General features: G+C 53.7%; 1 protein-coding gene across 1 annotated transcript; it reads left to right on the top strand.

Annotated features, from left to right (window-relative positions):
- Window positions 1-432: 432 nt before the first annotated feature.
- RNF19B (ring finger protein 19B) lies at window positions 433-26,074 on the top strand. Its single transcript, XM_088067417.1, has 10 exons — window positions 433-529; window positions 13,988-14,664; window positions 19,559-19,764; window positions 21,547-21,691; window positions 22,086-22,248; window positions 22,706-22,820; window positions 23,288-23,428; window positions 23,577-23,784; window positions 24,756-24,887; window positions 25,286-26,074. The coding sequence occupies exons 2-10, from the start codon at window positions 14,099-14,101 to the stop codon at window positions 25,761-25,763; spliced, it is 2,154 nt and encodes a 717-aa protein (XP_087923543.1). The 5' UTR covers window positions 433-529; window positions 13,988-14,098; the 3' UTR covers window positions 25,764-26,074.
- The last annotated feature ends 321 nt before the right edge of the window (window positions 26,075-26,395 follow it).

Genomic DNA, 26,395 nt, shown 5'->3' with positions numbered 1-26,395 from the left:
TTCATGTGCACAGCCCTGAAACAGCGAGAGCGTGGGGCTGAGGAACAAAGAACTGCCTGGGAGCGAGGAATGGAGGGAGTGGGAAGGTGGGAAGCGCTCGGGGGACACGGGTGGAACTGCTGTGGGTAAGGTGAGAGCCTGTTTGCTCTGAGCCTGCTTCCCCTGTTGAGCCACAAGGCCATCACCGGCCGCTCCCTGCTGCTGTCCCCTGCTGTCGCTCCGTCCTTCCCGCGGTCTCTTTGGGAAGAGCTGCAGTGGGTGATACCAAGCGAGGCCCTGGAAGGTGGAGGAGCAGAGGATGGGATTCCCCTGCTGTCGCTGTGGCAACGCTGGGCAGCGAAGCAGCAGCAGCAGCAGCGGGATGCGATGGGCGGCTGCGTGGCGTGGAGGGTGCGCTGGGGAGGCTGCGGGGGCCGGGCTGCGCTGACATCACGCGGGGAGGTGGCGCAGAGGGAAGGGGAGTGGGAAAGGGAGAGCGGGGAGACTGCGGAGGGGAGAGCGCGGCGCCGGGAGTGGGCTCCGGGGACAGGTAAGGGATGCCGCGGGGCAGGGGGGGAGCTCCGCGAGCTGCTGTGGGATCAGCGCCGGCCTCGGCATCTCTCGGGGTGATGCGGTGCTGGGGGATGGCTCCTGGGAATATTATACAATGCCTGAACAGCCTGGCACAGCAGGGCTTGGCTGTGGGACAGTGAGAGCAGGTCAGAGTCCAGCTGGCTGGTGCAGAAACTGGTGCAGATGCTTCCCCCCAGGAGAGCAGTGTGTGTGTCACTGGTGCTGTGCTGGGAAGAGCCAGGAGTACCTGCACTTCCAGAACAGGAAGGAACAGGATATCCAGAACAGGATAAGATAGCAGGATAAAGGGACTGGAGAGCAGCCCTGGTCCCTGGCTGGAGAAGGGGAGCAGAGTTCTCCCTAGGGATTAGAGCGTGGATCATTGATGAAATGAATCAGAAGTTTGAGACTCCATCCCCTGAGCTGCATCTATCTCAGAGGAGACTGAGCAGAGCTGGTGCACTGGGACCGAGCCCAGCAGCGTGTTTGTGGTGGGAATCCTAAACTGCACATCCCCAGCACTCCCAACACCTGTGCAGCACCAATAGTTCTGGGGAAGGCAGCCAGGTACACGGGTACTGCCAGCAGCTCTCTGGATGTGGATCCTGGGGATCTGCAGACCTGGAAGGCAAAATTACAAAGTCCTTGAAGCCTCTCTGCATGTCGCGTTGCCTTTTAGCACGAGGGTTGCATAACGGGATCTGTTTTGTTTGCAGAGGGAGCAAGGGTGATGGTCACCTCTGCCCTGCAGCAGCTCAGCAGTACCTGTGTGCTGTGCTGGCCCCTGGTCCTGGGGGGGAACTTCATCTTTTTTCTTAATCCAAGAGTTGGGCTGGTTCCTTGCTGCTTGTGGGTTCCCAGCTCCCATCCCACAGCAGTGGGGTGTAGGGACTCTACACCCACACTCAGGCTACGCAGCCTTAGCAAACTGGAAAATGAGTTTGTGAGCACCCCACTCGTGTGTGCGGAGCTGATTATGGCCTGTCAAGATTCTCAGTGTGTCTCTGACTGAGGAAAACACATCTGGGGTCAAAAGCCCAGTGCTGGTGACCCCTGTGGGTGTCAGAAATCAGTACAGGGGTGGAATAGAAGAGGCACAAAGTAGAAACCTTGCTTGAAACCCAAGAACAGGGAGAGGCTGATGCTCCTGTCACAACTGTTTTGTTGAACCAGCACATTTCCTGAGGCATTTAAAGGCTGGGGGCCATGACCCAGTGGGGCCATGGAGAAATAAATGCAGCCAGGAGTGCTTGAGAGCGCAATTCCAACAAGAAGCACAAATATGCTTTAATTAGGGAAGTGATTGCTGTGTGATGCACAATCCCTCCCCACCAAGGCACAGATGCTAGGTCTACTGGGACCACTTGGGAGTGGCCCAGGTGGCCATGCTGCTGCTTATGGGATGGAAATTGCCAACAGCAAAAGCTTGTGCTGCTCTGTCGGGCTTCTCTGGGAGCAAGGGGTGGGAGCCCCACGCTTGGAGGGTGACAGGCAGTGCTGTCACCCAGGTGCCTGTGGGGCCAGCTGCATTCCAAGGCTCTGGCACGGGCAGGCAGGGAGGGGAGGGCCCGTCAGCTGCTCTGCTCAGGGCAGCTGTGCTGGGAGGGAGCCAGCCCGGGATGGGCCCTGGCACTCCAAGTGGGACCTCACTGGGCACAGCCTGATCCGGGCTCCCAGGGCCAGTTTGGGAAGGGTGCAGGGAGGAGTTAACGCTGCTGTTCTGCAGTTTCATCCCTGAGGTTGTGGTCATGCATGACCAGCAGCGGGACTGCTTCAAAGTCATGTTCCAACTTGATTTTTTTCAAGGTTATTCAAAATTCTGTGCAAGAATGGCACCAGGACCTCTCACAAACAGAAAGGCCAAGTCACCCCCTCCTAGTCCTTGACCTTCTCCATGGCTCAGCTGGCTCTCCTTGCTTTCCCCCATACTTGCCTACACTGCAAAAGAGATGATCATGTGAATATTACAAAGCCTGGCATCTGCACATAAGCTGCAGCAGCTGAGGCTCTGACATGTTCCCGGTACCTTGGTGTGACCTGTCCCCACAGCCATGCTCTGTTACCTGTGTGTTCAGCCCCCACCACAAGCTGTCACTGCCAGGCACACAATAAGACAGAAATCTAATAACTGGGAACTCGTGCTCCCTCCTGGGAAAAGTGCTATGGATCTGCGAGCCTCTGCAGAGACCTGAAGCATCAGGAGGAGCTGCCTTTGTGCCAGTGTCCAGAGAAGACCCTGGGAGCTGAGCCAGGTCCTGTGAGACATTTTAATCCTTCCTATTTCACAGTCTATCTTGGCCACAACCCTGCTGCAGTGAACATTTTCACCCCTTCCTTTGTCAGGGACACTCACAGGCACCTACCTTGTGTTTGGTTTCACTCCTTATCTGGTGCCACTGGGAGCAGGCAGGGCAGCAGCACAGCAAGGAGAGCCAAGGACAGCGGGAATACACATTCCTACTATTGCCTGGCCACCCTGGAGTCCCCTCAATCCTCTCCCTAAAGCCAGGCTGAAATTTCTTTCTGCTGAGGTAGCTGTTTGTTAAATAGTTGAGGTTACTTGAGTAATCAATAGTTCTCTGGTTCCCAACAGAAATATTATCCCTTTGGCCAAATCAGCTTTTCTATCTTTGCTGTAAACCTGCTCCTGACTCTCAGCCCTCAAAGGATCGAGGCACATTCCTGATTTACCTGCACAGAGCCCCACTCCTTTCCTACTGCCAGCACCAACTTTTCTCTCTGAGGTTAAGCCATAAGGGCTGGAAGCACACAGAGAAACTACTGGAGTCATTGGAATCTTCAGTCTCAGCCCTTCTCTTGGCCCTACCCCAACAGCTCCTTCTCTGTGCTTGCTTCTCTAAGGAGAGAGGTGATGGGATCCTCGTGGCCAAGGGCATTGCTGACAGAACTCCCAGTCCATGGACTCCAAGACAACTTAGCTCAGCTGCTGCCAGCTGAAGAAAAATTGTTCCCATCCCACAGCAGGAGCTGTATCCCAGAGAACCAGGGATGGAAGACCAGGCGCCCATAGTGAAGTTCCATGGCTGCACATAAATTTTCCTTGCAAACAGGCAAAGGCACCGACTCCCAGGAGCTGGATTTTTGCTTCCACTCCAGCAGCCAAAGGCTGGGATGTGGCTCTGGGCTCAAATTTCCTGTGACTGAAGGAGGCCATGAGGTTTGTTCTGCTGCTGGGGCAGTGGAAACAGCCTTGCTGTGCATTGTGAGCATCTCTGCACATCTCTGTTCTTTCCAAACCAGAAAAGGTCACAGAGACCCAAGAGAAACCCACTTCCCTCCTTCACTGAACTCCTTCTGCCTCGCACATGCTTTTGTTGCCATCCCTTGCTTGCCAAATGCAGGAACAAACACTGGGGTTTGGCAGGGCTCAGAGTCTTGGCGTGTTGGATGGGAAAGAGGCATTCTTGGTCCTCAGCCCGGGGACAGGGCTCTGCTCCACGTCCACTGCCAGATTTTCCAGCTGCGATTTTGCTGCTCATCCCATGCTGAGGGCGCCATTCTGGGGCTATGGAGCACCCCTGGGTGCTGGGCTATGAATCCTGCAGGAGATCCATGAAAGGGGGAGGGAAGAGCTGGAGCAGGACCCAGAGCTACGTGAACACCTGCATGCTGCTGCGGCTGAGCTTCACATCCAGGGGAAGTGCAGGAGTCAGCGCTGCCCTGAGAGGCATTTCCCAAAGAATGCCTGATTCCAGGGGAGCAGGGAAAGGCAGAGGGAGGCCATGCAAAGCCAGGCTGTCTCTGCTCTAGTTAAATAGGGCTGTTTTTGCTGACAGCTCCTCCTGAGAGACTGCAGGGAAGGCTCCTGTAACTCAGGGGCAGCTGAGAAGCTTTTGGCAGCTACCACTGTTTCAGTGTCAGGCACTGAACTTTTCCTGGTGCTCAGGGGAAAAGGGGTGGCAGCCCGGATCAGAGATGTCAGGGCTGGGCAGATGAGAGGCTGCTGCCTCCCTGTTAAAAGGATGCTCTGGAGCAACAGCAGGGCCTGATTTCAGAGAAGCTTTTGAGGTCTCAGTGCACACTGATTGCCCCAGAAAACTCCTACTCAATTTTCTGCTGTGCACAGCCCAGCCTGAGGCAGCACAGGGGGCAGTTTGCTCAATCACTGCTTTAGACAGCCCACAGATTACAAGCCCCAGAGAGGGATGAGTGTTTCTCATGGGGGTGAAGGGCTGAGGGAGAGAAGGGAGGGAGTAGAAGAATTTTCTGGTCGGGGTAAAGGTGGGTTGTGCTTGAAGTTAGAGAGAATGGGCTTGTGGTCATGGCATCAGGTTGGGGGAAAGCAGGCATGGGTCAGCAGCAAAACCCAGCAGAACAAACCCCATTTGCCTTTCCATGTCAGCCCAGGAATGAAGGACAAACTACAGCTCCCCTCTCCCTTTGCCCATCTTGTTCTGCTGCAGAGAACAGAGCACAGGGGGAACAGCCCTGGACTGAGCTGGGGGCAGGGCCCTGGCAGACAAGGGTCAGACTGGGGAAAGATCTCAGCTGAGACAAGGGAACCCTGAGCAAGCACATGTTCAGAGTGAGAGTCTCATACATTCCCACCTGGTTAATGCTGGCTCAGCCCTCTGGAAAATGACACACGTTTTCCTTGCTGCGGGGCCAGGGGGCTGTGCTGGGAGCTCTCTCTGCTCTCCCAGCCTGCCTGCAGGCTAGAGGTGCTGCTGGCAGGGTCCAGAGTCACTGTTCTTTCCCCTTTTCACAGCTGTTGCTGGTTATGAAAATGGGAATGTTCCCCAGGCAGTTCTCAGCAGGAACTGCCCTTTCCAGGGCTGACCGCACGGGCTCTTTCTTCCTCTTCTCACCTCCTGACAGCAGTCACAGCTTTGGGTACATTCTAGTCTTGGCAAAGCACTGCCTTTCCCTGCTCCTCTTCCTCACATGACACACAGGAGAGAGAGGCTGTGGCCTGTGGAAGGGGAACGTTTGTTCCTGGACTGAGATCAATACAATTCTTGAGCCAGTTCTCCTCCCAAAGCTCAAAGAGAGAAAGAAGAAAAGTTGGGATCAGTCTTGTGCAGTGGGGATTTACATCCCAAACTCTAAGTCTAGCACAGAGATCCTGACAGCAGCTCTCTTTTTCCCAGTGCAGGATGGGGGGCACAGCTTGCAGGAACACCAAGGTATGTTGTAGAAAGTCATTGTTTCTTGTCACATCTGATGCAGAGTGTCCACAAAGGAACACTGGGAAAAGCTTGGGGAAGGCGGGAAGGAGACAGCAGGGCTTGCTGTTGCTGGAAGCTGAGGGTACAGAGCTCAGCAGAGGGGTAAAACACCTCTGCAGGCAGCAAGAGTGTGCAGAGTTACCACAGATTTCAGGGTAGGAAACCCCAGAGTTCAGAGCTTAAGCCAGTTCCTAGGAGAAAAGAGCAGGACTAGCAGGAAAGGAGAATGACTCCAGGCCAGCTTTCTGGCAGAGCTGGGTACTCAGAGGACACTGATGGCACAGAAGGGGGTGGATTTGGGCTACATCCTAGCCAGGAGCTTGGGAGTTCTTTGGAAAACCCAAATAAAGCAACTGAGCTAACTCAGAAAGAAGTGGTCTGGCTAAGGCCAAGGTCAATCTGAATAGTTCCTTCCACTGTCTCTTCCGCTTTCATGCAGTGAGGCAGGACGCTGAAAATTCTCTGGCTGATTTTGGGAGTCCAGAGGGGGGTGAGCAGTGTTCATCCTGGTTCTGAGGAACAGATGAGTGTCTTAGCACCCAGCCCTGCACTCAGCTCCCTCCTGACTCCTTAGCACACAGACACAGAATTTCCTGGCTTTTTGTTTCAGAACTCAGGGAAAATTCCTGCTGCCAGCGCTGAGTTAAATTAAAAGTTGGTAAATTCAGGAGGCTTCTTGCAGCAAGGCACTAACCTTTGGAATTGCCTCAAGAGTTGGTAAAGTCAAATAATCAGTGGCTTGGAAAACCCTGATGGTTTTACGACCTTTCACAATGTCTGTACTTCTGTACCCAGGCAAGGGTCACCACACTGCTCCAAGACATGACCAGAGGGATAAAGGAAGAGTTCTCTTCCTGTCTTTCCCTATCCTGGTATGATTGCCACTGCTCAGCTCTATAAAGCACGGGAATTACCCCAGGCTGGAGCAGCATGGCTGGAGTGCTGAGCATGTTTCCACAAACCCCACTTTGGGATGAGAATTCAGGTCTCTCCATGACCTCCTGATAAGTGAGGGAATGTGGATGTGGCCATTACTGAAGGGGCTTCAGGAGACCCTGCTGGGGGCAGCCGTGCTCTTGTCCTTGGAAGTTCTGAGACCCTTCCCAGGTGTTTCATGGTGTTGAAGCCCAAACCTCTTTGGAGGCCAAGCAGCCATGGGTTCAGGCTTCATCCACCACCTGCCCATGGCAGCAGGTCCCAGTGGTGCTCAGTTCACTGGAGCTTTCTCCCACTAGCAGGTCCCTGTGAGCAGTGGATTATGCCCTGGCAACAGGGACACTGCAACGTGCAAGCCCCGAAACTGCAGTGCCTGCTCTGCTACACAGCAAAATAGGTCGTGCATCAGCAAATGAAAAAGGACAGATGGTGTCTGCTAATACAGCTTAGTTTATGGCCTGCAGGATTAACTCACTAGTTGTCATGTCTGCAGAAAATAGGAAATGGGTGGGTCGGCTGGAGGAAACGTGTGGTGTGCCCAGCCCTACCTGTGCTGTGGGATGCACCAGCTGGAGAGGATGTCAGAGATCCTGTGAGGTTTTGAGATGTTGCTGAAAGGCTGCCAGTGTCTTTTGGGGGCTCTGGGCACTGGAGATGGTGCCTTGTACCAAGCCTTCCTGTCCACCTCAGATTCCCACAGTCCCACTGCAAAGGTCAGTGCTGCAGGGATTGATGCTGAGCCAAGCAGGGATCTCCAGCAGAAGCAGGGACACCCTCTGTGGTCTCTGCTCTAGTAGCTCTGCAGGAGGAGCCCACAGCTTCTTGTCCTCTGCCAGCTGCAGGACAGCCTCCAGTTCAGCCTTTTGAACTCCCAAGCACCCACGTGTCTGCAGGAGTAAGACCGAAAGCTGAGCAGAAGCCTCAGGTCTTTTCAATGCCTTCTCTGTGACACACTGTTCTCCTTTCCTGGAAACCAGGCCAGTGCCTCACTCTGTTCTCCTTGTAGAAATCCAAGCCCGTGCCAGAGCTCTGCCTTGTGCATCTGCTCTCTGAAGGGCAGGACAAACTCTTCCTTAGCTCTCCATGAGTGCTCCTCCTGAAGATTTCGCCTTGATCTTGCTGCCTCTGCTGTGGCCAGGTTTGCTCGTGTCCTGCAAGATGCTGAGCACCCCAAAAACCAGCTGGCATCAGGGAGATACTCCAGGGCCAGGAGCATGCCATGCCATCTTCATGCCTCTTGGCCTTCTGCTGTCACAGGTGTTTGTCACCACCACCTTCTAACCACAGCCAGCCATCACAGGCACTGAGGTTTTCTCCAGTGACTAATTTGCCTGTGTTTATGCCAACATCAGACACTTAATTGTCTATTTAATGACTCGGGTGAGGAGGGAGTCTGGCTCCTTCCTCCTGCCCTAGGGATCTGGCCAGCCCTATCCTGATGGCAGCACCCTACAGTGCTAAACCTTCTCAGTTATAAATCCCCCATCATTAAGGGTAGCAGGTCACTGGTGAGTGACTTGAGAGCAGGGATCATTGTCACTTCTATCCCCAAAGCTGTTCAGTGACCGTGGAGGTGAATAAAGAACACGGAACAGCCTGTGCTTTTATTACAAAAGGAAATGCTGCTTTTTGTAGAAGGGAAAAGCATGTCAAATTACTATTATAAGTAATTGCTTAATGATCCCTACCTTTGCGTCATTGCTGAAGTACATCCGAGTCCCTTTTTGGGGTCTCTCCTCACTTGCACGTGTGTCACCAATGGGCCCAAGCCCGTGGCCATCCCAGCTGTGGGAACCCTGCAGAAGACAGGATGGGGGAGCTACGTGGGCATGAGAACCTCCACATTCTTCCCCCTCGAAATCTCCCCACCTCCCACCTCTTTTATCAGCTGCTGACAAGACTTGCCATGTATGTAGGCGGCTCCCAAGCTTACAAGATGATTCCCCGCTTCCCCCACCTCCCATCCATGAGAGGAGCGCTCCGGATTCCGGGGAGGGGGAGAGCAGCGTTCCTCCGGCTGCTGGCCTGTTCTGCAAGGCCTGTTCTGATGCTTTCAGAGAGCTCCATGTGGTAACTCTCTCCCAGGATTTCACATGACAGCCTCTTCCCCAGAAAGTCACAGCAGGGAGTGGAAGATTGCCGTGCGCGTGTGGGTGTTAGGAGGGAGCAGAGTGGGATGGGGAGATGGAGGGGAGAGGAGGTGTAACCACAGACTAAACCAGAACAAATTCTCTTGGAAGAGCCTTTCATTTCTGATCCCACAGCTCCCATCCCCTGCCTCTCCCTCTTCATTTAAAAGAACGTCAATCCTTGTTAAGTCCAGCAGAGAAAAGAGGAGTCAAGGAGAATCATCTCCTTCCTCCCTTGAACACATCTCAGGGGACCAGGAGAGGCAAACAGAACACAAACAAACTGGATAGAGGCAGAGATGTGCACACTGGGGAGAGCCCTCCCCAGCCCTGGGTGTCTTCCCTGGAGAGACATGAGCGGCCGTTAATGACATCTCCATCTGACAAATGATCACAGTGCATGTCATTATGACCCAGTGCTTCCCCGGGGCCCTGGCAGAAAATGACCCCAATGAGCTTCAGTTCTTGCAATCACAGCTGCTCCCCATGAACGTTCAGCGTCCCGAATGCCTCAGGCAAGCCAAGACTGACATCCCTGCTCTGGAGCTGGGACCCCTAAAAGAGGAGTAGGGAAGCCCACGTGCCCCTGGCACAACTCTCTGGGGCAGGGAGCTGGGGGGAGACCTCACACTGGACTTTTGAGAGGTTTAAAAAGACCTCTGTGCTACTTGGATCTTTCTGTCCCTCTCATCTTCTTCCAGATGCTGTGAGTGCAGCACATCTCAGGTGGGTCCCATGGTGGGTCCTCAGCAGAGAGACCTCTGAAACTGCCTTTTGGCATCCTGATGCACCTGTATCCCTTTAACAGCCCTGACTGTCCCACCTTAATAGGGCCAAAGGTCTCAACCTGCCCAGCAAAACCAGAGCTGAGTCATTCCCAAGTGTCCCTGTGCAAAAACAAGGAAGAATTTCTGGTGTAAGGAGCTATTCCCCTCCTTCCCGCATTTCATCAGCAAGCAGCAACACGAGCTGGGTTTTCTCTTAACTCCATCTGCTCTGCAATGTAGCCTGTCCCTCCTGAATAACACCCTCCATCCTTGCCTAGGAAAAGTGGGAGAAACCCCCGAGGTGACCCACGGACTTCTAGAGAAAATATTCAGTGCTGGGGAGAGGTTCACACCTCAGTGCCTGCATTCCAGAGATTTAAGGCAGATTGGATCTTTGTGTATCCTTAAATAGCTGTTTCAACACCCCCTGTGTCCTGCAGGCCAGGGGGTAGAGCAACAGGCAGGTATTTCCCATACCTGTAATATTTGGGTAACCAGGAAGGGGGGAAAGGTGGGAAAAGGGGATATGGTAGGAGCTGGAATTTCAATTTTATCAGCTGCAAACTCAAACCGATGTGTTTCCTGCCGGTCTCCCACCTCAGTGATATTCCCAGCCAGGCACACCCCAGTTCCTCCATGCAGTCTGAGTTTTACAATTCCTTCCCAGCAGCCCAGCCTCTGCTTTCACTCTCTGAATTACCAAGGGGAATTTTCATTACATCACCAGAGGTTCTTCCTCCTCGACAGCGACAGAGCTGTCGCTCTTCTTTGCAGGGGGTTTTTGGGGCGTGGGCGTCGAGGGTATTTCTCTTTCCAGAGAAATACCTCCCAAAAGCAGGTCCACCCCAGCTCAGCCTCCCGCAGTGGCTCCATCCAGCCTGGCAACGGCACTGGGGAGTGTGGGGTGGGTTCAGCCGGTGGCTGAACAAAGCCTTCTCCCTGGAAGCCTTCCTGGGGGATACGGCGCTTCCAGGCAGCTTTAAAAGTCGCCTGTGCCAAATCCAGCAGGGTCGGAAGTCAGCAATCTTCCAGCTTTCTGCCAGCGTAAGCAAAAGCAAATTTGCCTATTGGAGCTGGGATTTGCAGAATGATTCGCTGCAGCGTTTGAATCCCCCACACGCCCCCCCGCTTCTGTATCTTTTCTGTTTGTTTGTTTTGGGTTTATCTTTTCAAATATCCCCCAGTTTAACGGTCAGGCTGGTGGCAGCTTCCCCGGAGCTCCGGGGAGGGGCTGATCTGATCTCACTCCAATCCGGTGACTTTCCAATCAGCCTCTTTCCTTCCTGGCAGCTCGCTTTCCTGCCCTCTCCTTCCAGTTCCTGGCTGTTTGGTTTGGGGTTTTTTTTTTCGGTTGGGTTTGTTTTGGTTTTTTTTAAATCAAAACAAACTACCGGGTTCAAACTGCTAGTCAGGAACACGCTGAGCAGGAGCCTTTGCTCCTGGCAAGGGCTGTGGAAACTCGCCATGGAGAAACACCTCAGCCACGGAGAACTTGGTTTTTAAGTAGCTGGGATGTCTGGACCACAGCAGGGTCTGAACAGTTGGAAATCTGTGTCTCAGAGTTCCGTAAAAGCAAGGAGTTCCCTCAAATATACAACCACTGGCAAGAGCTCTGCACAGCTTGTGAGCAGGGAAGATGGCTCTGAAGTCATTTGGATTTACGCTGGCCTCCCCCAGCCTTGTTGGTATCATGATTCCTCATATAAGGCAATGAAAAGTCATTTCTGCCCCATCAGCCCATCCTTTCCCAGGAGCTCCAGATGGTTTTGCTCTCTGTCTGTGTCTGCCCTACTGGTAATTCAGGCCTGTCTCACATTAGTTTTTTAGCTGAAACCTTCCCACAATTAGAGTCTGTGCTTCTGCGCTGCAGAGGACGTAGGGCTGAGCTGGCAGAGCGCTGTCTGGGAGATCCGTCCCACACATGAGTCCTGTTCTCTGTTCTCTGTTTCAGTCAAGAGTGTGATTTTTCTAGTGATATCATCAAAGCAAGACAGTCCCTGCTACAGATGAGCAGCGACAGCCATTTGAAGATGCCTCATACCTGGCTTGTCTCAGACAGGAGTAGTTAATTCTAATATAATCTTGTTTTGCACCAATAGAACATCCCTCCCTTCATCTGGCCATCCTTTTCCAAGGAAAAACTCCTTTTCCTCTGGGAGCTCCACACCACAAGTGTCAGGGAAATTTTCATGCCTACCCAAGGACCACAGCTCAGCAACTCACTGCTCAAGGAAAATGTGACAGACACCCTCAAAGCATCCCTGCTTCTCTTGGAGCAGAGCTGTTTGGCCCTTGCCAAATCAACTTGCTAATTAACAGGGTTTTTGATCCCAGGCAGGATTTACCACTCTGAGGCCAAACCTAAGTGTAGTCCAAAGCTTCCAGCTGGTCCAAAGCCCTGTGTACTGTGGCAGGACTGTGAAGAGCTGACAAATGCCTGGGGAATGCAATCTCTGGGAAAGGACATCTTGGGATAAGCAGTAAGGAAGGGTGTATGGCAGGCACAGAATTAATGGAGAAGTTGCACAAGGAAAAGCAGGATTGCTGCAGGGTGTTTAGGAGAGGAGTAAGCTTCATTTGTGCAGGTGATTTACTCCTTCTGTGCCTTCATTCACCCATCAGACAGGGAAGTGTCATCATTATCCCTGCTGTGCCGACAGATCTGGGGTCTTTGCCTACAGCAATCCAGCAGCACCAGCACAGAAATCCTGGTTCCTTGTTCCCATCCCAGCTCCTGGAAGGATCCCAGTAATAATAATCATGCAAACAGGCTTTGCTGAGAGAGATGATTTCAGGAATGGTGATAGCTGGGAGACAGTGATGGAGCCACACTTGTCACATGAATAACCACAGTCTGTCCAGTCAGAGCTGACAGTCTAAGGCAAGGCAGCTCCTTCTGTGCTGATTTAAGAGGCTCTTCATAGACACAGCAGATCTTTCTGCTTCACCTCCCTTGCATAATAAGAAGCAGCATCCTTCCTGTTAGTTTATCTGCCTTTGGATGGGATAAGAAGCTGGCAGACCCCTCTGGGCATGGGGCAACCCTGGAAGGAAGTGGAGGCTTTTAACTTTCTGCATGAGTGCAGTGAAAATGTGGGTTGTGGTTTCAGTGCCTCCAAACCTGGCACTCGGGAAGGAATTCCCAGCTGAGTAAATCTTTATGTGATCTTCATAAACATTATCAAGGAGGGACACACAGTGAGGGACAAGGTGCTCCACTGGGATGGATGGATTTAGAGGGGGCTCCTGAGCTTATAGAGACCTCTCTCCAACAAGAGATGTTAAAAAGGAAACTGCCCTAGGGTTTTTTAAATAGAAACCTTTTTTTCTGCACAATGCAGCCAGAAGATTCCCCCCATTCCAGGCCCTGGGTGAGGCAGCTATGGCAGTGCTGAGTGAGGGATGTTGAGGAGAAAATGGAAAGCTGAAGGGAGAGTCATAGAATAAGCTGAGTGGGAAGGGTCCCATCGGGATCATCAAGTCCAGCTCCTGGCTCCACACAGGACACACCCCAGGAATGCCACTATGTGCCTGAGAGTGTTGTCCGAAGGGAGATGGGACATTGAGGGAATCGGGGTGCTGAGGGGAGCCATGGACTGAGGAGGGCCGAGTATCAAGAGAAGCCAGGGCGCTGAGGGGAAATGGGGAGCTGAGGGGACACAGGAGTGTTTAGAGGACATGGGGACACTGAGGGAAGCCAGGGATGCCGATGGAACCGGGATGCTGAGGAGAGTCGGGTGCTGAGGGGAGCAATGGTGCTGAGGGGAGCAATGGCGCTGAGGGGAGCAATGGTGCTGAGGGGAGCAATGGCGCTGAGGGGAGCAATGGTGCTGAGGGGAGCAATGACGCTGAGGGGAGCAATGGTGCTGAGGGGAGCAATGACGCTGAGGGGAGCAATGGTGCTGAGGGGAGCCAGGCACTGAGGGGAGCAATGGCGCTGAGGGGAGCAATGGTGCTGAGGGGAGCCAGGCACTGAGGGGAGCAATGGCGCTGAGGGGAGCAATGGCGCTGAGGGGAGCAATGGCGCTGAGGGGAGCAATGGTGCTGAGGGGAGCAATGGCGCTGAGGGGAGCAATGGCGCTGAGGGGAGCAATGGTGCTGAGGGGAGCAATGGCGCTGAGGGAAGCCAGGCGCTGAGGGGAGCAATGGCGCTGAGGGGAGATGGAGGCGCTGAGGGGAGCTCAAAAGCAGAGCAAAGGCTCAGCTCTACCTCGCTGAGATACTTCAGAGCCACTTACAGGCACCGCAGCCGTGGGACAGGGACACGGACACTGGCGGGCACCACGGGCTGCGGGGCTGCCCGGGGGCGTTGCCCACAACCGAAATGGCGGCGGCGGCGGCCGCGCCCGGGGCGGGGCGGGGAGGTGCGAGGCGGGGCCGCGCTCACCCGGACCCGGCGCCGCTTTCGTTACAGCGCGGCCGAGGCAGCGCCCGGCGAGACGCGGCGCCCGGAGCCCCCGGACTGATCCGCTGCCTCCAGCTCGGACCCCGCCGCCGGTGACACCGCCGAGCTAACCTCGCCGCCATGGGCTCCGAGCGGGACTCCGAATCGCCGCGCTCCTCATCCATCCACTCGGCCGCCGCCAAGTGCCCCAAGCCCGGCCGCCGCCGCCGCCTCTCCTTCCAGAGCGTCTTCTCCGCCGCCGCCGCCTCCGCCGCGGGCGGCCGCCGCCGCGCCAAGGCCGAGCCGCCCCCGGCCGCCCCGCCGCCGCCCCCCGCCGCCCCGCCGGCCCCGCCGCCCCCGCCCCCCCCCCCGCCGGCCCCCGAGGAGGCTCCGGTGGTCCCGGAGGGCGAGGAGGAGCTGGAGTGCCCGCTGTGCCTGGTGCGGCAGCCGGCCGAGAACGCGCCGCGGCTGCTGTCGTGCCCGCACCGGTCGTGCGGGGCCTGCCTGCGGCAGTACCTGCGCATCGAGATCACCGAGTCCCGCGTCAACATCTGCTGCCCCGAGTGCAGCGAGCGCCTCAACCCCGCCGACATCCGCCGCCTGCTCCGCGACTCCCCGCACCTCGTCGCCAAGTACGAGGAGTTCATGCTGCGCCGCTGCCTCGCCGCCGACCCCGACTGCCGCTGGTGTCCGGCCCCCGACTGCGGGTGAGTGTTGCGGGGGACAAGGGGTGGCGGTGGGATGCTTCCACTCCGGCCTGGGACAGCCCGGGAAACGGGGGACCTGCTCGTCTCTCCATCCTGGGACACCTTGGGGAGCGGGGAACCTGCTGTCCCCGTAGGGTGCTGTTCTCTCTATCCTGGGACAGCGTATGGAGGGGGAGACCCCTGTCCCTTCCATCGTGGGACAGCTTGGCTGGGGAAGCCTGCTGTTTCCTTAGGATGCTGCCCTGTCTGTCTGTCCTGGGATGTCTTGGGGAAGGTGGATCCCCGCCCTGGAGGGATGCTGCCTGTCCCCGCCACGTGCTGGGATAACTGGGTGAAGTGGAAACCACTGTGAGTTGCTGCCTATCCCCAGCAGGTCCTGCGGATGGCATTCCAGCTGGGATGGCCCTGGGACTCGGTGTCCTGCCCGTCCCCGCGTGGGTCCCCGGACAGCACAGCGAGGGTGGCTCACCCTCAGTAGGGTGCTGCTGTTGGTGCACTTCTGGTCCTACTGTGTCCCATGAAGAGCCCTCGCTGCAGGGGTTCTTTGCTTATCTGCAGTCTGTTCAGGACAGCTGCTAAGCTTTGGGTACCAAAATTCCATCTATCCCTATTATCTCTCTTGAGCACCAGGATTTGACCTTGGGGATTGTGAAAACACAGACAAATTGGGTAGGAACGATATGACTTGAAGGGGGTTTTAGCAGAGCCATCGTTTCCCTAATTTAACAGAAACCTTTTTTTCTGCACTAATGGTAAGTGTGGACTTTCCCAGCTGTGTGTTTCGCTGCCAGTCCTGGGGACACTGCATGGGGACAACGCTGCAGCCTCCAGAAGTGGGGAAGAAGAAACCATAACCAGTCAGTTTTTTCCAGTGAGGACTTGAATACACGGCAGAGAGGAGTGATGTTGACTCACTGTCCGTTGCCCAAGTGAGGAAACATCTGTCTGTCCAGAAGTCAGCCCAGCCAAGCCTGAGGACTGCGTAGTTTCGGATGTGTTGCTTTCATTTTCTCTTCCCGTTTCTTGTAAACGATCAGTTAGGTTTCTGTTTTGGGTGTGAGCCAAAGCTGCCTGGAAAAGGGCTTTGTCGGGGAACTTAAGAGAAGTGCTGTGAAGTTGAGCTACAACTCAGCTTGGATGGCAATTTTGGGTAGCAAGAACATGAAAGTCTGACCTAGTAGTCGGGATGGAAAAGGTGGTGGGAGGATTGTGAAGATTTAATCAGAGCCTTGTAATAGGCCTCCTATGCAAATCAGCGAACCTGGCTCAGGTTACCCATTTCACGGCCTCTTGAGCATCCTGTATGAGGGCTTGTTCCTTCAGAGGGTGAAGTTAACAGCGAACAACACCTCTGCTCATTTCTGAAGCCAAATCAAGTGCAGGCTCTCGGCACTTCAGCAGCGCTGGGGATAAGATCAGGGAGATAGAGCAGATTGTGCTGCCACCGAGGGAATGCCTCTGCCAGTAGCCGGCTAGAGAAAATCCGGTTCCAGCTCACCAAATCTCAGCTCCTTGACTGTTGTGATGTTATCCGTGCCCAGGATAAGGTGTACAAACAGCGACGTCACCCGGGCTGGCTGGTTGGAAGGAGCCAGCTCCAGCGCGGCCCGGAGGGCGTTGTCTCTGTGACAGCCTGAGCCCTTCCTCTGGGGAGGGTTGGGCAGGCTGGTGTCACACACGGCTCCTTCTCTCAGCTAAAGCCTCCTCCCCGGTTAGTCAGCGAGCAGGATGAGCCAGGTGATGTGCTGCTATCCTTCTCCCAGCTGCTCAGAAGAGCAAGAAGCGAGCCCGGGGCAGTTGGAGATGTTGGAGACAGCTCTCGTGGACCAGCGCTGCTGGTGTGTCTGTAGCGCTCGAACAAAGGCTGTTGGAATCAGCCCTCCGGCAGGGAGAGGAATTAATCACCCTATTCATTCTTCCCGGCAGAGCTTGTGTGGCTGTGCTTATGTAAAATCAGGGTATGAATTATTTACAGCGGGCTTTCCCCGCTGTAGTAGTGCCAGAGTACAGGAGCCTAGGGCTGGGGGCACGGCAGAGTAATGCTTGTCACTGATTGTCACCCACCACTGTCACCCGAACTGAAACTCCCCAACAACGCCGTTTCAGTGTCAGAGAATCCTTTATTCTTTGTTCTGGCCAGGATGTGCAGCAGAAATAATTTCATCCACACGTGCCCTGCTTGTGCAGTGAAAATCCTTCCATCCCACCTGGTTCTTTACCAGATTTTTCACATATTTATACATTAAAAACCACAGAGAAATTCTGTTCATTGGTCTTAATGATCATTATCATTACACAATAATTCGATCTCCTATTGTTTATTGATCCATTCGATGCTAATTCGGCCTTCATTCTTTGGTTCTCTTATCGATCTTTTCCCAGACCAGATGTCTCCAGCGTCACCAGGGGGTGATGTTTGTTAATGTCCGTTTATCTCTTGTTTCTTCTGGCTCCTCCCAATCTGTTGATGTTCAGCTCACCCGGGCTTTTGAAGAGGAACTTCAATTCCCCTCCACCTGGGCAAAGGCAAACAAAACCCCTGAGTGAAGTTACAACAACAAAAAATTGCTAAAAGTTGTATCATTCCCAACACCACCAAGGTAGACAGGCCTGGGTGTCACCCCCACCGAGGTGGTGGCATCAAGGAGCTGCAGGGCTGTGACAGGACCATAAAAACATCCTGTGCCTTCCTCGCATCCCGCAGGGTTTCCTAAATGAAAGATCCTGGGCTGTGCTGCCCGAGAGGAGGAGGAGGAGGAGGAGAGCACAACACCGGTGCGTGTTGCCATGGAAACCCTGGTCAATGGATGCGCCATCAATTGCAAAACAAATCATTTTCTGTGTCTGCAGCTTCGGGGTTTTTTTCTTTCCCCCTTTGCTACAATCAGGTGGTATTGCTGCCTAGTGTTTGTCACACTGCAGCCTTCCCAAGAGCTTGGGAGAAAAACAGAACCTTTAAAGAGAACGGAGCTGTGTGGGCTGAGATCTGTGAATGGGCAGGAGGAGGGACGGAGGAAACTCGTGGCTGTCCAAGGAGGGGGCTGGAAGAGGAGCTGTGCCATTCCTGGGGTCTCAGGAATTGCTTTGTGGGGAAAACTCAGGGAGGAGAACTCAGCTTCCCTTCTTATCTGCTGGGTGTGAGCCTGAAAAAGGCCATTTAAGCCAGCAGTGTGTCAAGAGGTCAATGGAAGAGGAGAACCATTGTCCATCCAGGTCCTGCCATCACTATTCCTCAGCATTTCACTTCAAAATCCACTTTCTGGTTGACCTTGACGTGGAGATGTGTTATTTCTTCCCCCACTAGACAGTCCTGGAGCTTCTTTCCCCACAGCTGTGGGCTTGTGCATGATACTTGTCATTTCAGCTCCAGTAATAAAATATAAATGCTGATGATTTTAATTTCTTGAGTGTTTAAAAAAACCCAAAGTTTTGTGTGAGGAGTTAATTTAGAGTGTGGGGTTTCTTAATATATTACACTGAGCTCTCCTAGGCTGCTCTTATGGTTTGAAATAGCAGTGTCACAACACAGCTGGGCAGAGGAAGCTTTCCCTTTCTGTTTTGCCAAGGGCAGGCTGGAGGGTTGAGGACATTTAGTGGGATGTTCCTTAAAAAGGTGCACAGGAGTCAGATTCATCCCTCCCAACCCCCTGGGCCATCTGCATCACAGAATTATCATACAGGAGCACAGTGGTTTGGGTTGGAAAGGACCTTAAAATTCATCCAGTCATGGGCTGGGACACTTCCAGGGATGGGATTTTCCCATGTCTCCTCCTGCTGGGCTCAGGGGCAGGTGTGGGGATGCTCAGGTAGAGCTGCAGTCATGCCTGCCAGCCCTCAGATGTTGTTTCTTTGGCAATGCTGTCGTAGCCTGGCAGGATGAAGTTGCTCAAACTCCCACGGGATATGAATCATTGTGGTATGACACATTCAGTGGTTCTCACGCTGCTGCCTCGGAGAAGAAGAGGCAAATACAACTCGAGCCACACAAGCTCCAAATATGAAACCTTAAATAGGAGTTATTCTCCTCTGACCACTAGCAAAAATACTGAGGATGAGCAACAAAAATTCCCTTTTGCCATATGGGTGTTGCAGGACTGGGAAGGCACTTCTGGAGTTGCTTATGTCAGCCCCTGCCAATGGAAACAGCCTCATCCTCAGCGACAGTCAGTCAGATTTCTGCAGCACTGCTTGCTGATGCTGCTCAGGCTGCTGGGTACACAGGACACTTCCTTCTGGGAGTGTCACACTGCTGTCACGGTGAGCTGGTTGAGCTTGGCCTCTCTGTCTTGCACAGTTGATTATTTTACTTGTTTTGGCTTGTTCCAAAGGCAGGGCATTGTTCTTCACCACTCTTTGGAAAAGGAAGCTCTGTGGAGATCATCAGGAGCTTGCTTGTTGACTTACGGAACTGTTATTCCACCTTTTTAGAATCATTCAGCTGATAGAAGTGCCCAGGACAAGCTCAGCTTTCCTGGACTCCTCTGGACCACAAGACATCCACCCATAGATCTGTGCTAAGGGAATGAGGGATGTGTGTGCCTGGAACGAGCAGCCAGAGCCCATCCTGGGAGGAGACAGCAAGGAGTTAGCTGGGCACACTGGGCCAGACAAATCTGGCCTGCTTGAATTGCCAGTGAGAACTGCCAGCAGTCACTGAGGAGAGAACAACTCAGCATCTCCAGCTGCCTGCGTGGAAGGTCCCTGCCCCGAGTAACCCAATTAGCACAGCTTCATTTCAGGCCCTGCAGAGCGCAGCAATGTGTCTGGTGTGGAAGCTGCTGTAGCAGTGATCAGGAGTGAGATGGGGGAGCTGGGCTGGTGGCTCTGGATGTCCTGCAAGGACTCTCACTTGGTAACTTGGTGTTTTAATCCCCTCGGCGTCTCCTCCCCGCAGGTACGCGGTGATCGCCTACGGCTGTGCCAGCTGCCCCAAGCTGACCTGCGAGAGGGACGGCTGCCAGACAGAGTTCTGCTACCACTGCAAGCAGATATGGCACCCCAACCAAACCTGCGACATGGCCCGGCAGCAGCGGGCACAGACCCTGCGGGTACGGACCAAGCACACATCGGGCCTCAGCTACGGGCAGGAGTCCGGGCCGGGTATGGATCTACCCATTTTTCATTAAATATCCCAAGCTGGGTATGGATCTACCCATTTTTCATTAAATATCCCAAGCTGGGTATGGATCTACCCATTTTTCATTAAATATCCCAAGCTGGGTATGGATCTACCCATTTTTCATTAAATATCCCAAGCCGGGTATGGATCTACCCATTTTTCATTAAATATCCCAAGCTGGGTATGGATTTACCCATTTTTCATTAAATATCCCAAGCTGGGTATGGGTTTACCCATTTTTCATTAAATATCCCAAGCTGGGAGAGACCCACTAGGCTCCAACTCTCTGCCCCAAGAGTCACACCCTGATTTTTTTGTTTGCTCGCCTGTTTGTGTGTGCTGAGAAAGAGTCAGCTCTGTGCAAACCTCCTCCTCTCAAAGCCTGTGCCCTGAGTTTCTCCAGCAGCTGTGAAGCTCAGAGTCATTTCCCCTCCTCCTGTGTGTTAGAACACATCTGATCTCTTCCAGCAGCACCAAACAAATCAGTGGGTGATGATGTGCTTTGGGTCCTTTTGTGTCACGGCAACTCCCCAGCTCTGCTTGTGGCTCTTTTGATCTTGGACGTTCTCGCTTTTTTGCTGATCTAAACCCTGAACAAGCAGTCACTTTTTTACTGTTGCAGCTTCAAAGTTGTCTGGTGTGGTCGTGAAGAGCAGCATTCATGGCCAGCTGAGTGTGGGGAGCTGTGCTCTGTGCACTGTTAGGTCTTGGCAATGGCAGGTACCAAAAAAATGCCAACCCACAGAACTCCTCCGCTGCCTGGTAGGAGCTGCTGTGTCTGCTGAGTTTGTGTTCCTTAAAAATAACTCTGTTGACTCTGGAAGTGGGCAGTGAGGCCATTTTATAAAGCCCTGCCCTACCCCCTAACAAAATACCTCGTTTTTACTTCTGTGTGAGGAGTTTAAATATTAATTCACTCAGTGTGGAGCTATCGTGGGTGTTTCTGGTGTGGCTATGTCCAACATCTCCCAGTTTAGAGAACCCTAAGAGTGGACAGCATAGATACTGCCCCAGCCAGCAGAATAACCCAGTGTATGAGTTTTTGTGTCCTGTTAAAAGAGATCCCTGCCAGGAAAGGGCACTTAGCCACGGGAAGGGAGGTTTTTGAGACAGTGGTTTCTCCCCACCCTGCCGTGCTGGATCCAGCCTGGTGATTAATAAGGTGTGAGCCGGGCTCACAGCTGGATTTTATCTTGCTGAGCTTCGCAGGGGCCAGCAGAGCCCCAAACCACGGCACAGCGATTGCATAACCACCATCAGATGATGCCTGAATTAAGGAAGGGATGAAAGCCCCTTATCCTGCTCTGCCAGCAGCAGGCTCTGGGGCCTGGGCAGCCTCTGCAGCTGCAGCCCCTGATCCCTTAAAGGCCCGGTTTGGGGTTTCTCCAGTGCCTGTTCTCCCAGTTGTTGTGTTGTTCTTGGCCCATGAATCACCTCCGTGGAGCAATTCAATAATGGCTCGTTGTGCTGGGCAGGTATGACTTGTTCCCTGTGTTTAAGCTTGAATTCTGGAATACATCCCGTTCAAGATTAGAAGAAGCTTTTAAAAGTGGCTGTTGTTCCCAGTCCCTGCTGTTGGTGGGGTCTGTCACATCCAAATTATCTCCTCTGAGATAAAATAAACACACACCACCCGCTGCGAGCAGCAAAGGTGTTCTGCCACACAGAAAACACGGATTTCAGTTTCAATCCTTAATGAGAACGGTTGATTCTCCACTCTGACAGCAGAGATCCCATCTGAATTCCTTGTTTCCTCCCCTCAGCCGATGACATCAAGCCGTGCCCACGCTGCAGCGCTTACATCATCAAGATGAACGATGGCAGCTGCAACCACATGACGTGTGCTGTGTGTGGCTGTGAGTTCTGCTGGCTCTGCATGAAGGAGATCTCGGATCTGCATTACCTCAGGTGAGCAGCACCTGCCTCTCTCAGGCTGCCTGGAGGAGTTCACTGCCCCTGTTGGACTTTCACCCTCTTACTTCAGCAGTATTGTATATATTTATTGTTTCTGACCCAAAGGAATGAACTCTCTTCCCACTGTACAGCATTCAGATGTTCTTCCCACACTAAACAAAGCTCCTGATACAATTACTTTTGAGAGTTTTTGGTGTACTGAGTATTAAACATAGACCCAGTAGTGTGGTGCTCACCTTTTGGGGGAAAAAAGGACAGAAACCTTATTTGTGTTGTCTACCTGCTTCCTTAGTTTTGGGTTTTATTCATGTGCAAGTTGAACTTGGGGTTCTCAGGAGCTTTTAGGAACTGCTGGAGTGCTAATGTAATTTTTTTCCCTTCCATGAAGCCCCTCTGGCTGTACATTCTGGGGCAAAAAGCCATGGAGTCGTAAAAAGAAGATTCTCTGGCAGCTGGGCACGTTGATCGGAGCCCCTGTGGGCATTTCCCTCATCGCTGGCATTGCCATTCCTGCCATGGTCATTGGCATCCCTGTGTACGTCGGGAGGAAGGTGAGTGTGGGGGGCAGAAGGCTTTGGGGTGTTCCCTGTGCTGACCAGAAATTTAGAGCTGATAGGAAGGGTGGATCTTGTCATAGAACCCAAATTCAGTTTTCTCTTCTATAGCTTCTCTTATCTCCTGGGCTTTGTGTGGGCAGGGGGAAGGTGGTGGCTGATAGCCCTGGTAGCCTGAAGGGGCTCGAGTCCTCCCAAATGCATTTTGCATTTCTCTTGTGCCTCTGCCTCGACCCATGAGCACCCTGGGGGTCCCTTCTGAGCCCATCAGCCCCGTACTTGTGGTTGCTTCTTCTCCTTCAACACAGACCCTCCTGCTAGGTCTGCTCTGTGAGGAGATCTGTGCTCAAAATAAGGTTCTTCAAGGGTTCACACGTCTGGCAAGGCTGTAAAATCACTTCTTAACGTCCTCTAGATGTCTTCTGTTCTCACCTGGTGCTTCTTCTTCCATCAGATTCACAGCAGATACGAGGGGAAGAAAACCTCCAAGCACAAGAGGAACTTGGCCATTACTGGTGGGGTCACCTTGTCTGTCATTGCCTCCCCAGTCATTGCTGCTGTCAGTGTTGGTAAGTGGGCTCAGCCCTATCCCCTCTGCTGGCCCAGTAGCCACTGAGACCAGTGGGTAGCCCAGCCCTGTGCCATGGGGGTGGCCAAAGGGCAATTTGCAGAGTGCAGCTGTGTGTGGGTTTGGGCTCAACGCTCTGTCTCACATCCTGATGGGCTCGAGCTGCTCCAGAGCCAGCACAGGGTTTCTCTGGAGCACCACTTGGTGCAGATGGCCACAACCCATCCTGGAGTCCCTTGTCACACTGCAGCTGTCTCCTGCCATGGTTTGGTGGCTGATGTCTTGGGGCTTCAGTGCTCTTGGGGTTCCCTCACTCTGAACAAAGGGCTCCTCCACTGTCTGCAAAACTGTGAACTGTGGGACCTTTAAAAACAACAAAAACATTACTGAAAGAGTCCCTAAAAAATCTTTTCTGTCTGCCCAACACATCTTTAAGCACCTCCTAACCCAGCTCATCCTCCTCTCCAGGAATTGGGGTCCCCATCATGCTGGCCTACGTCTATGGGGTGGTGCCCATCTCGCTGTGCCGGGGTGGTGGCTGTGGGGTCAGCACAGCCAACGGAAAGGGAGTGAAAATCGAGTTTGATGAAGATGATGGACCTATCACAGGTAATAACTGGTGATGGGAAGGGGTTGAAGCAAAATGCTCTCGTTGTTGCCTCTTGTAATGAAATGGTTTGAGGTCTTGATGTTTCCCAAATCTGAGATGAGACATCGCAGCCAAGTGCTCCAACCCCTGTGCTCTCCTTCCTCGCAGTGGCCGATGCCTGGAGAGCCCTGAAGAACCCCAGCATTGGAGAGAGCAGCATTGAGGGGCTGACCAGCGTGCTGAGCACCAGTGGCAGCCCCACGGACGGGCTCAGTGTCATCCAGGGCAACTACAGCGAGACCGCCAGCTTCGCTGCCCTGTCCGGGGGCACCCTGAGCGGGGGGGTCCTCTCAGGGAGCAAGGGGAAGTACAGCAGGTAACTGGACTGTGGGAAAAGCAGAGAGGTTCCCAAGGCCTCTCGTGTGGGTTTGAGTGGCTTTATTTTAAGGAACTTTCCAGGAGTGTGAGTGAAGCTGTTTTGATCCAGGGGTTGTGTCGTGGTATTTTTGTGCCTTGGTCTGTTGTAGAATAAGCAGGTCTAGGAGATCACCCAGGATGATCTGGAGCTCAGAGCCACCCAGGGTGGGGAGACACTGGCACAGATTGCCCAGAGAGGTTGTGGGGTCCCCATCCTCGGAGATGTTCCAGAACCAGGTTGGATGGGGCTCTGAGCAGCCTGGTCTAGGGGAAGGTGTCCCTGCTCGTGGCAGGGGGTTGGAGCTGGGTGATCTTTAAGGTCCTTTCCAACCCAAACCATTCCATGATTCTCTTTCTGGAGTCAGTGCCAGTCTAGTTCTTGCAAGGAGGACAGATCCCTACTGAGCTCCTTGAGACCACAGAGCTGATGCTTCAGCTGAATTGGGAACAGCACAGAGCTCCTGCCTGGCCTGCTTAAAGCTATTCCAGCCCTGTTATCCCAGCCTGGAGGCTTTGATGCTTTCTGTTCTGCAAGCAGGGTCACAGCTCTCCAAGTCAGGAGGTTACACCACAGTTTTCCTCCCAACTTGCCTGTGAGTCAGTTTGCTGGGTAATTAGAGCCACGTGTTGATGTGGCAGCCAGGATGTAATCACAGCTCTGTGCGAGATCCATGGAAATCAGCTCTTCGCAGGAATCGTGTGAGTCATGGATGTAAACACGGCTTCACCTTCGTCATGGAAAACAGAATGGATTTACCTAAATGGAGCCAAAAATGAGACTCAATGAGAGCAACCACTGGGGTTAAACTCCTGTCACTCTGAGCTATGCCAGCTCACAGCGATTCTTGATTTCCTGTGAGGAGCAGGGACAGCTTGGTGCTCCTTGGGTGCATCTAAAGCATTTCTGAGGAATCCTCTTCTTTCTTGCAGGCTGGAGGTCCAGGCAGATGTCCAGAAGGAGATTTTCCCCAAAGACTCGGTCAGTTTGGGGGCCATCAGCGACAACGCCAGCACCCGAGCCATGGCTGGTTCCATCATCAGCTCCTACAACCCTCAGGACAGGTGGGAGGATGTGGAATGCTGAGAAGAGCGTTGGTGGAGAGTGTCCTGGAAAAATGCACGCTCTGTGAGCGCTGCTGTGGGTGGGATGGCTGTGTTTGCTCCAGGGATCCATCCTTCTCCTAGCTGGGGAGGAGATCTGTGTGGTGTGGAGGCTGGGGAAGGGATCTACAGCCCTCAGGGGCTCTTCTGGCCATTTGAGGGACTCTGGAGCTCTCCCAGCTCAGCCCCTGGCTCAGCCTGGGGGTGATCTTGGCTCTCTTAGGAGGATTCAAGGAGAGCAGCGAGGCGTGGGGTGATGAGCAGCATCGTGCTCGTGTTTGGGAGGTGTGCTCCTCCCAGTACAGCCCAGTTGAACCCAGTAACTGCTCCCAGTAACGTGAGGGTGGTTGTTCCTGCAGGGAGTGCAATAACATGGAGATCCAGGTGGACATTGAAGCCAAACCCAGTCACTACCAGCTGACCAGTGGCAGCAGCACAGAGGACTCCCTGCACGTCCACACCCAAATGGCAGAGAACGAGGAAGAGGAGGAGGAAGAGGAAGAGGAGGAGGAGGACGGCAAGCAGGAGCAGACGTGCAAACACCAAAGCTGTGAGCAAAAGGACTGCATTGCCAGCCAGACGTGGGACATCACCCTGGCCCAGCCCGAGAGCATCCGCAGCGACCTGGAGAGCTCGGACAGCCAGTCGGACGACGTGCCGGACATTACCTCGGACGAGTGCGAGTCCCCCCACTGTCAGACTGCAGCAGGCTGCCCACAGACCCCCAGAGCAAGAGGTGCCCAGAGCCCAAGTGCCCACCTGAGCCACTGTGCCCAAGCCGAGGGCTGCCGGCTGGATGAGATGGTCCAGCTGGAGTGCATCGAAGCCAGGGTGTGACCTGAGCGCGCTCCCTGGCGCTGCAGCTTCTGGGCCAAGCTTGTGTCCCTGTTGGCTTCTGTTTGCCATCCTCCAGCTGGCTCCCCCAGCCTCACCTCGGGGAGTTGCTGTTTGTTACGTGACAGAAAAAAAAAAACAAAGGAAAAAAAAAAAGAAAGGGAAAAAAAAAATCCCCCCCTTTGCCCTCTTTTTGTTTTAATTTATTGGTTCAGACTCTGTGAGGTGTGTAAGAGTGTAAATATGTACGTGTGTCTGTATGTCTGCAACCATCCTAAGGGACTCTTGGAATAAAGACTCTGGTTGTCATTCGACCTGAATCCAGCTCCTCCTTTCCGAAGCTGCAGGGAAATCTTCCAGCTGCCTTTGCCCATGTGAATGCTGTTCCCAAAGGCTTGGGAAGAAGAGAGGTCTCTCTTCTCCATCTCCCTGTGCAGCAGGGCTGGGTACAGGTAAAAGGAGGGGAACAGTGTGGAAAAAAAGGCAAATTTCCAGCACTTGAGGGTGTGTGGGAGCTGAGGATGCTGAGAGCAGTGGCTCGGGTGGGACACTGGGGACCTTTCCCCAGAGCAGTCCCAGGAACCAGGCTTGTCCCTGCTGGACCCCCCAGCCCCTCGGTGTGAGCTGAGCTGGGG

The sequence above is a fragment of the Pseudopodoces humilis genome, chromosome 27 (assembly GCF_049639895.1).
Source record: "Pseudopodoces humilis isolate 2021_Gansu_Grassland_sample_001 chromosome 27, ASM4963989v1, whole genome shotgun sequence".
Lineage (NCBI taxonomy): Eukaryota > Metazoa > Chordata > Aves > Passeriformes > Paridae > Pseudopodoces > Pseudopodoces humilis.
Note: the sequence above shows the minus strand (reverse complement) of the source record. Positions and strands in the feature narration are given on the sequence as shown.

Excerpts from the sequence above, each read along its gene's own strand:
- RNF19B (XM_088067417.1), top strand. The coding sequence starts at position 14,099 with ATGGGCTCCGAGCGGGACTCCGAATCGCCGCGCTCCTCATCCATCCAC. Across the intron at positions 23,429-23,576 it reads AGATGATGGACCTATCACAG|TGGCCGATGCCTGGAGAGCC; the intron begins GTAATAACTGGT and ends CCTTCCTCGCAG. Across the intron at positions 23,785-24,755 it reads AGCAAGGGGAAGTACAGCAG|GCTGGAGGTCCAGGCAGATG; the intron begins GTAACTGGACTG and ends TCTTTCTTGCAG.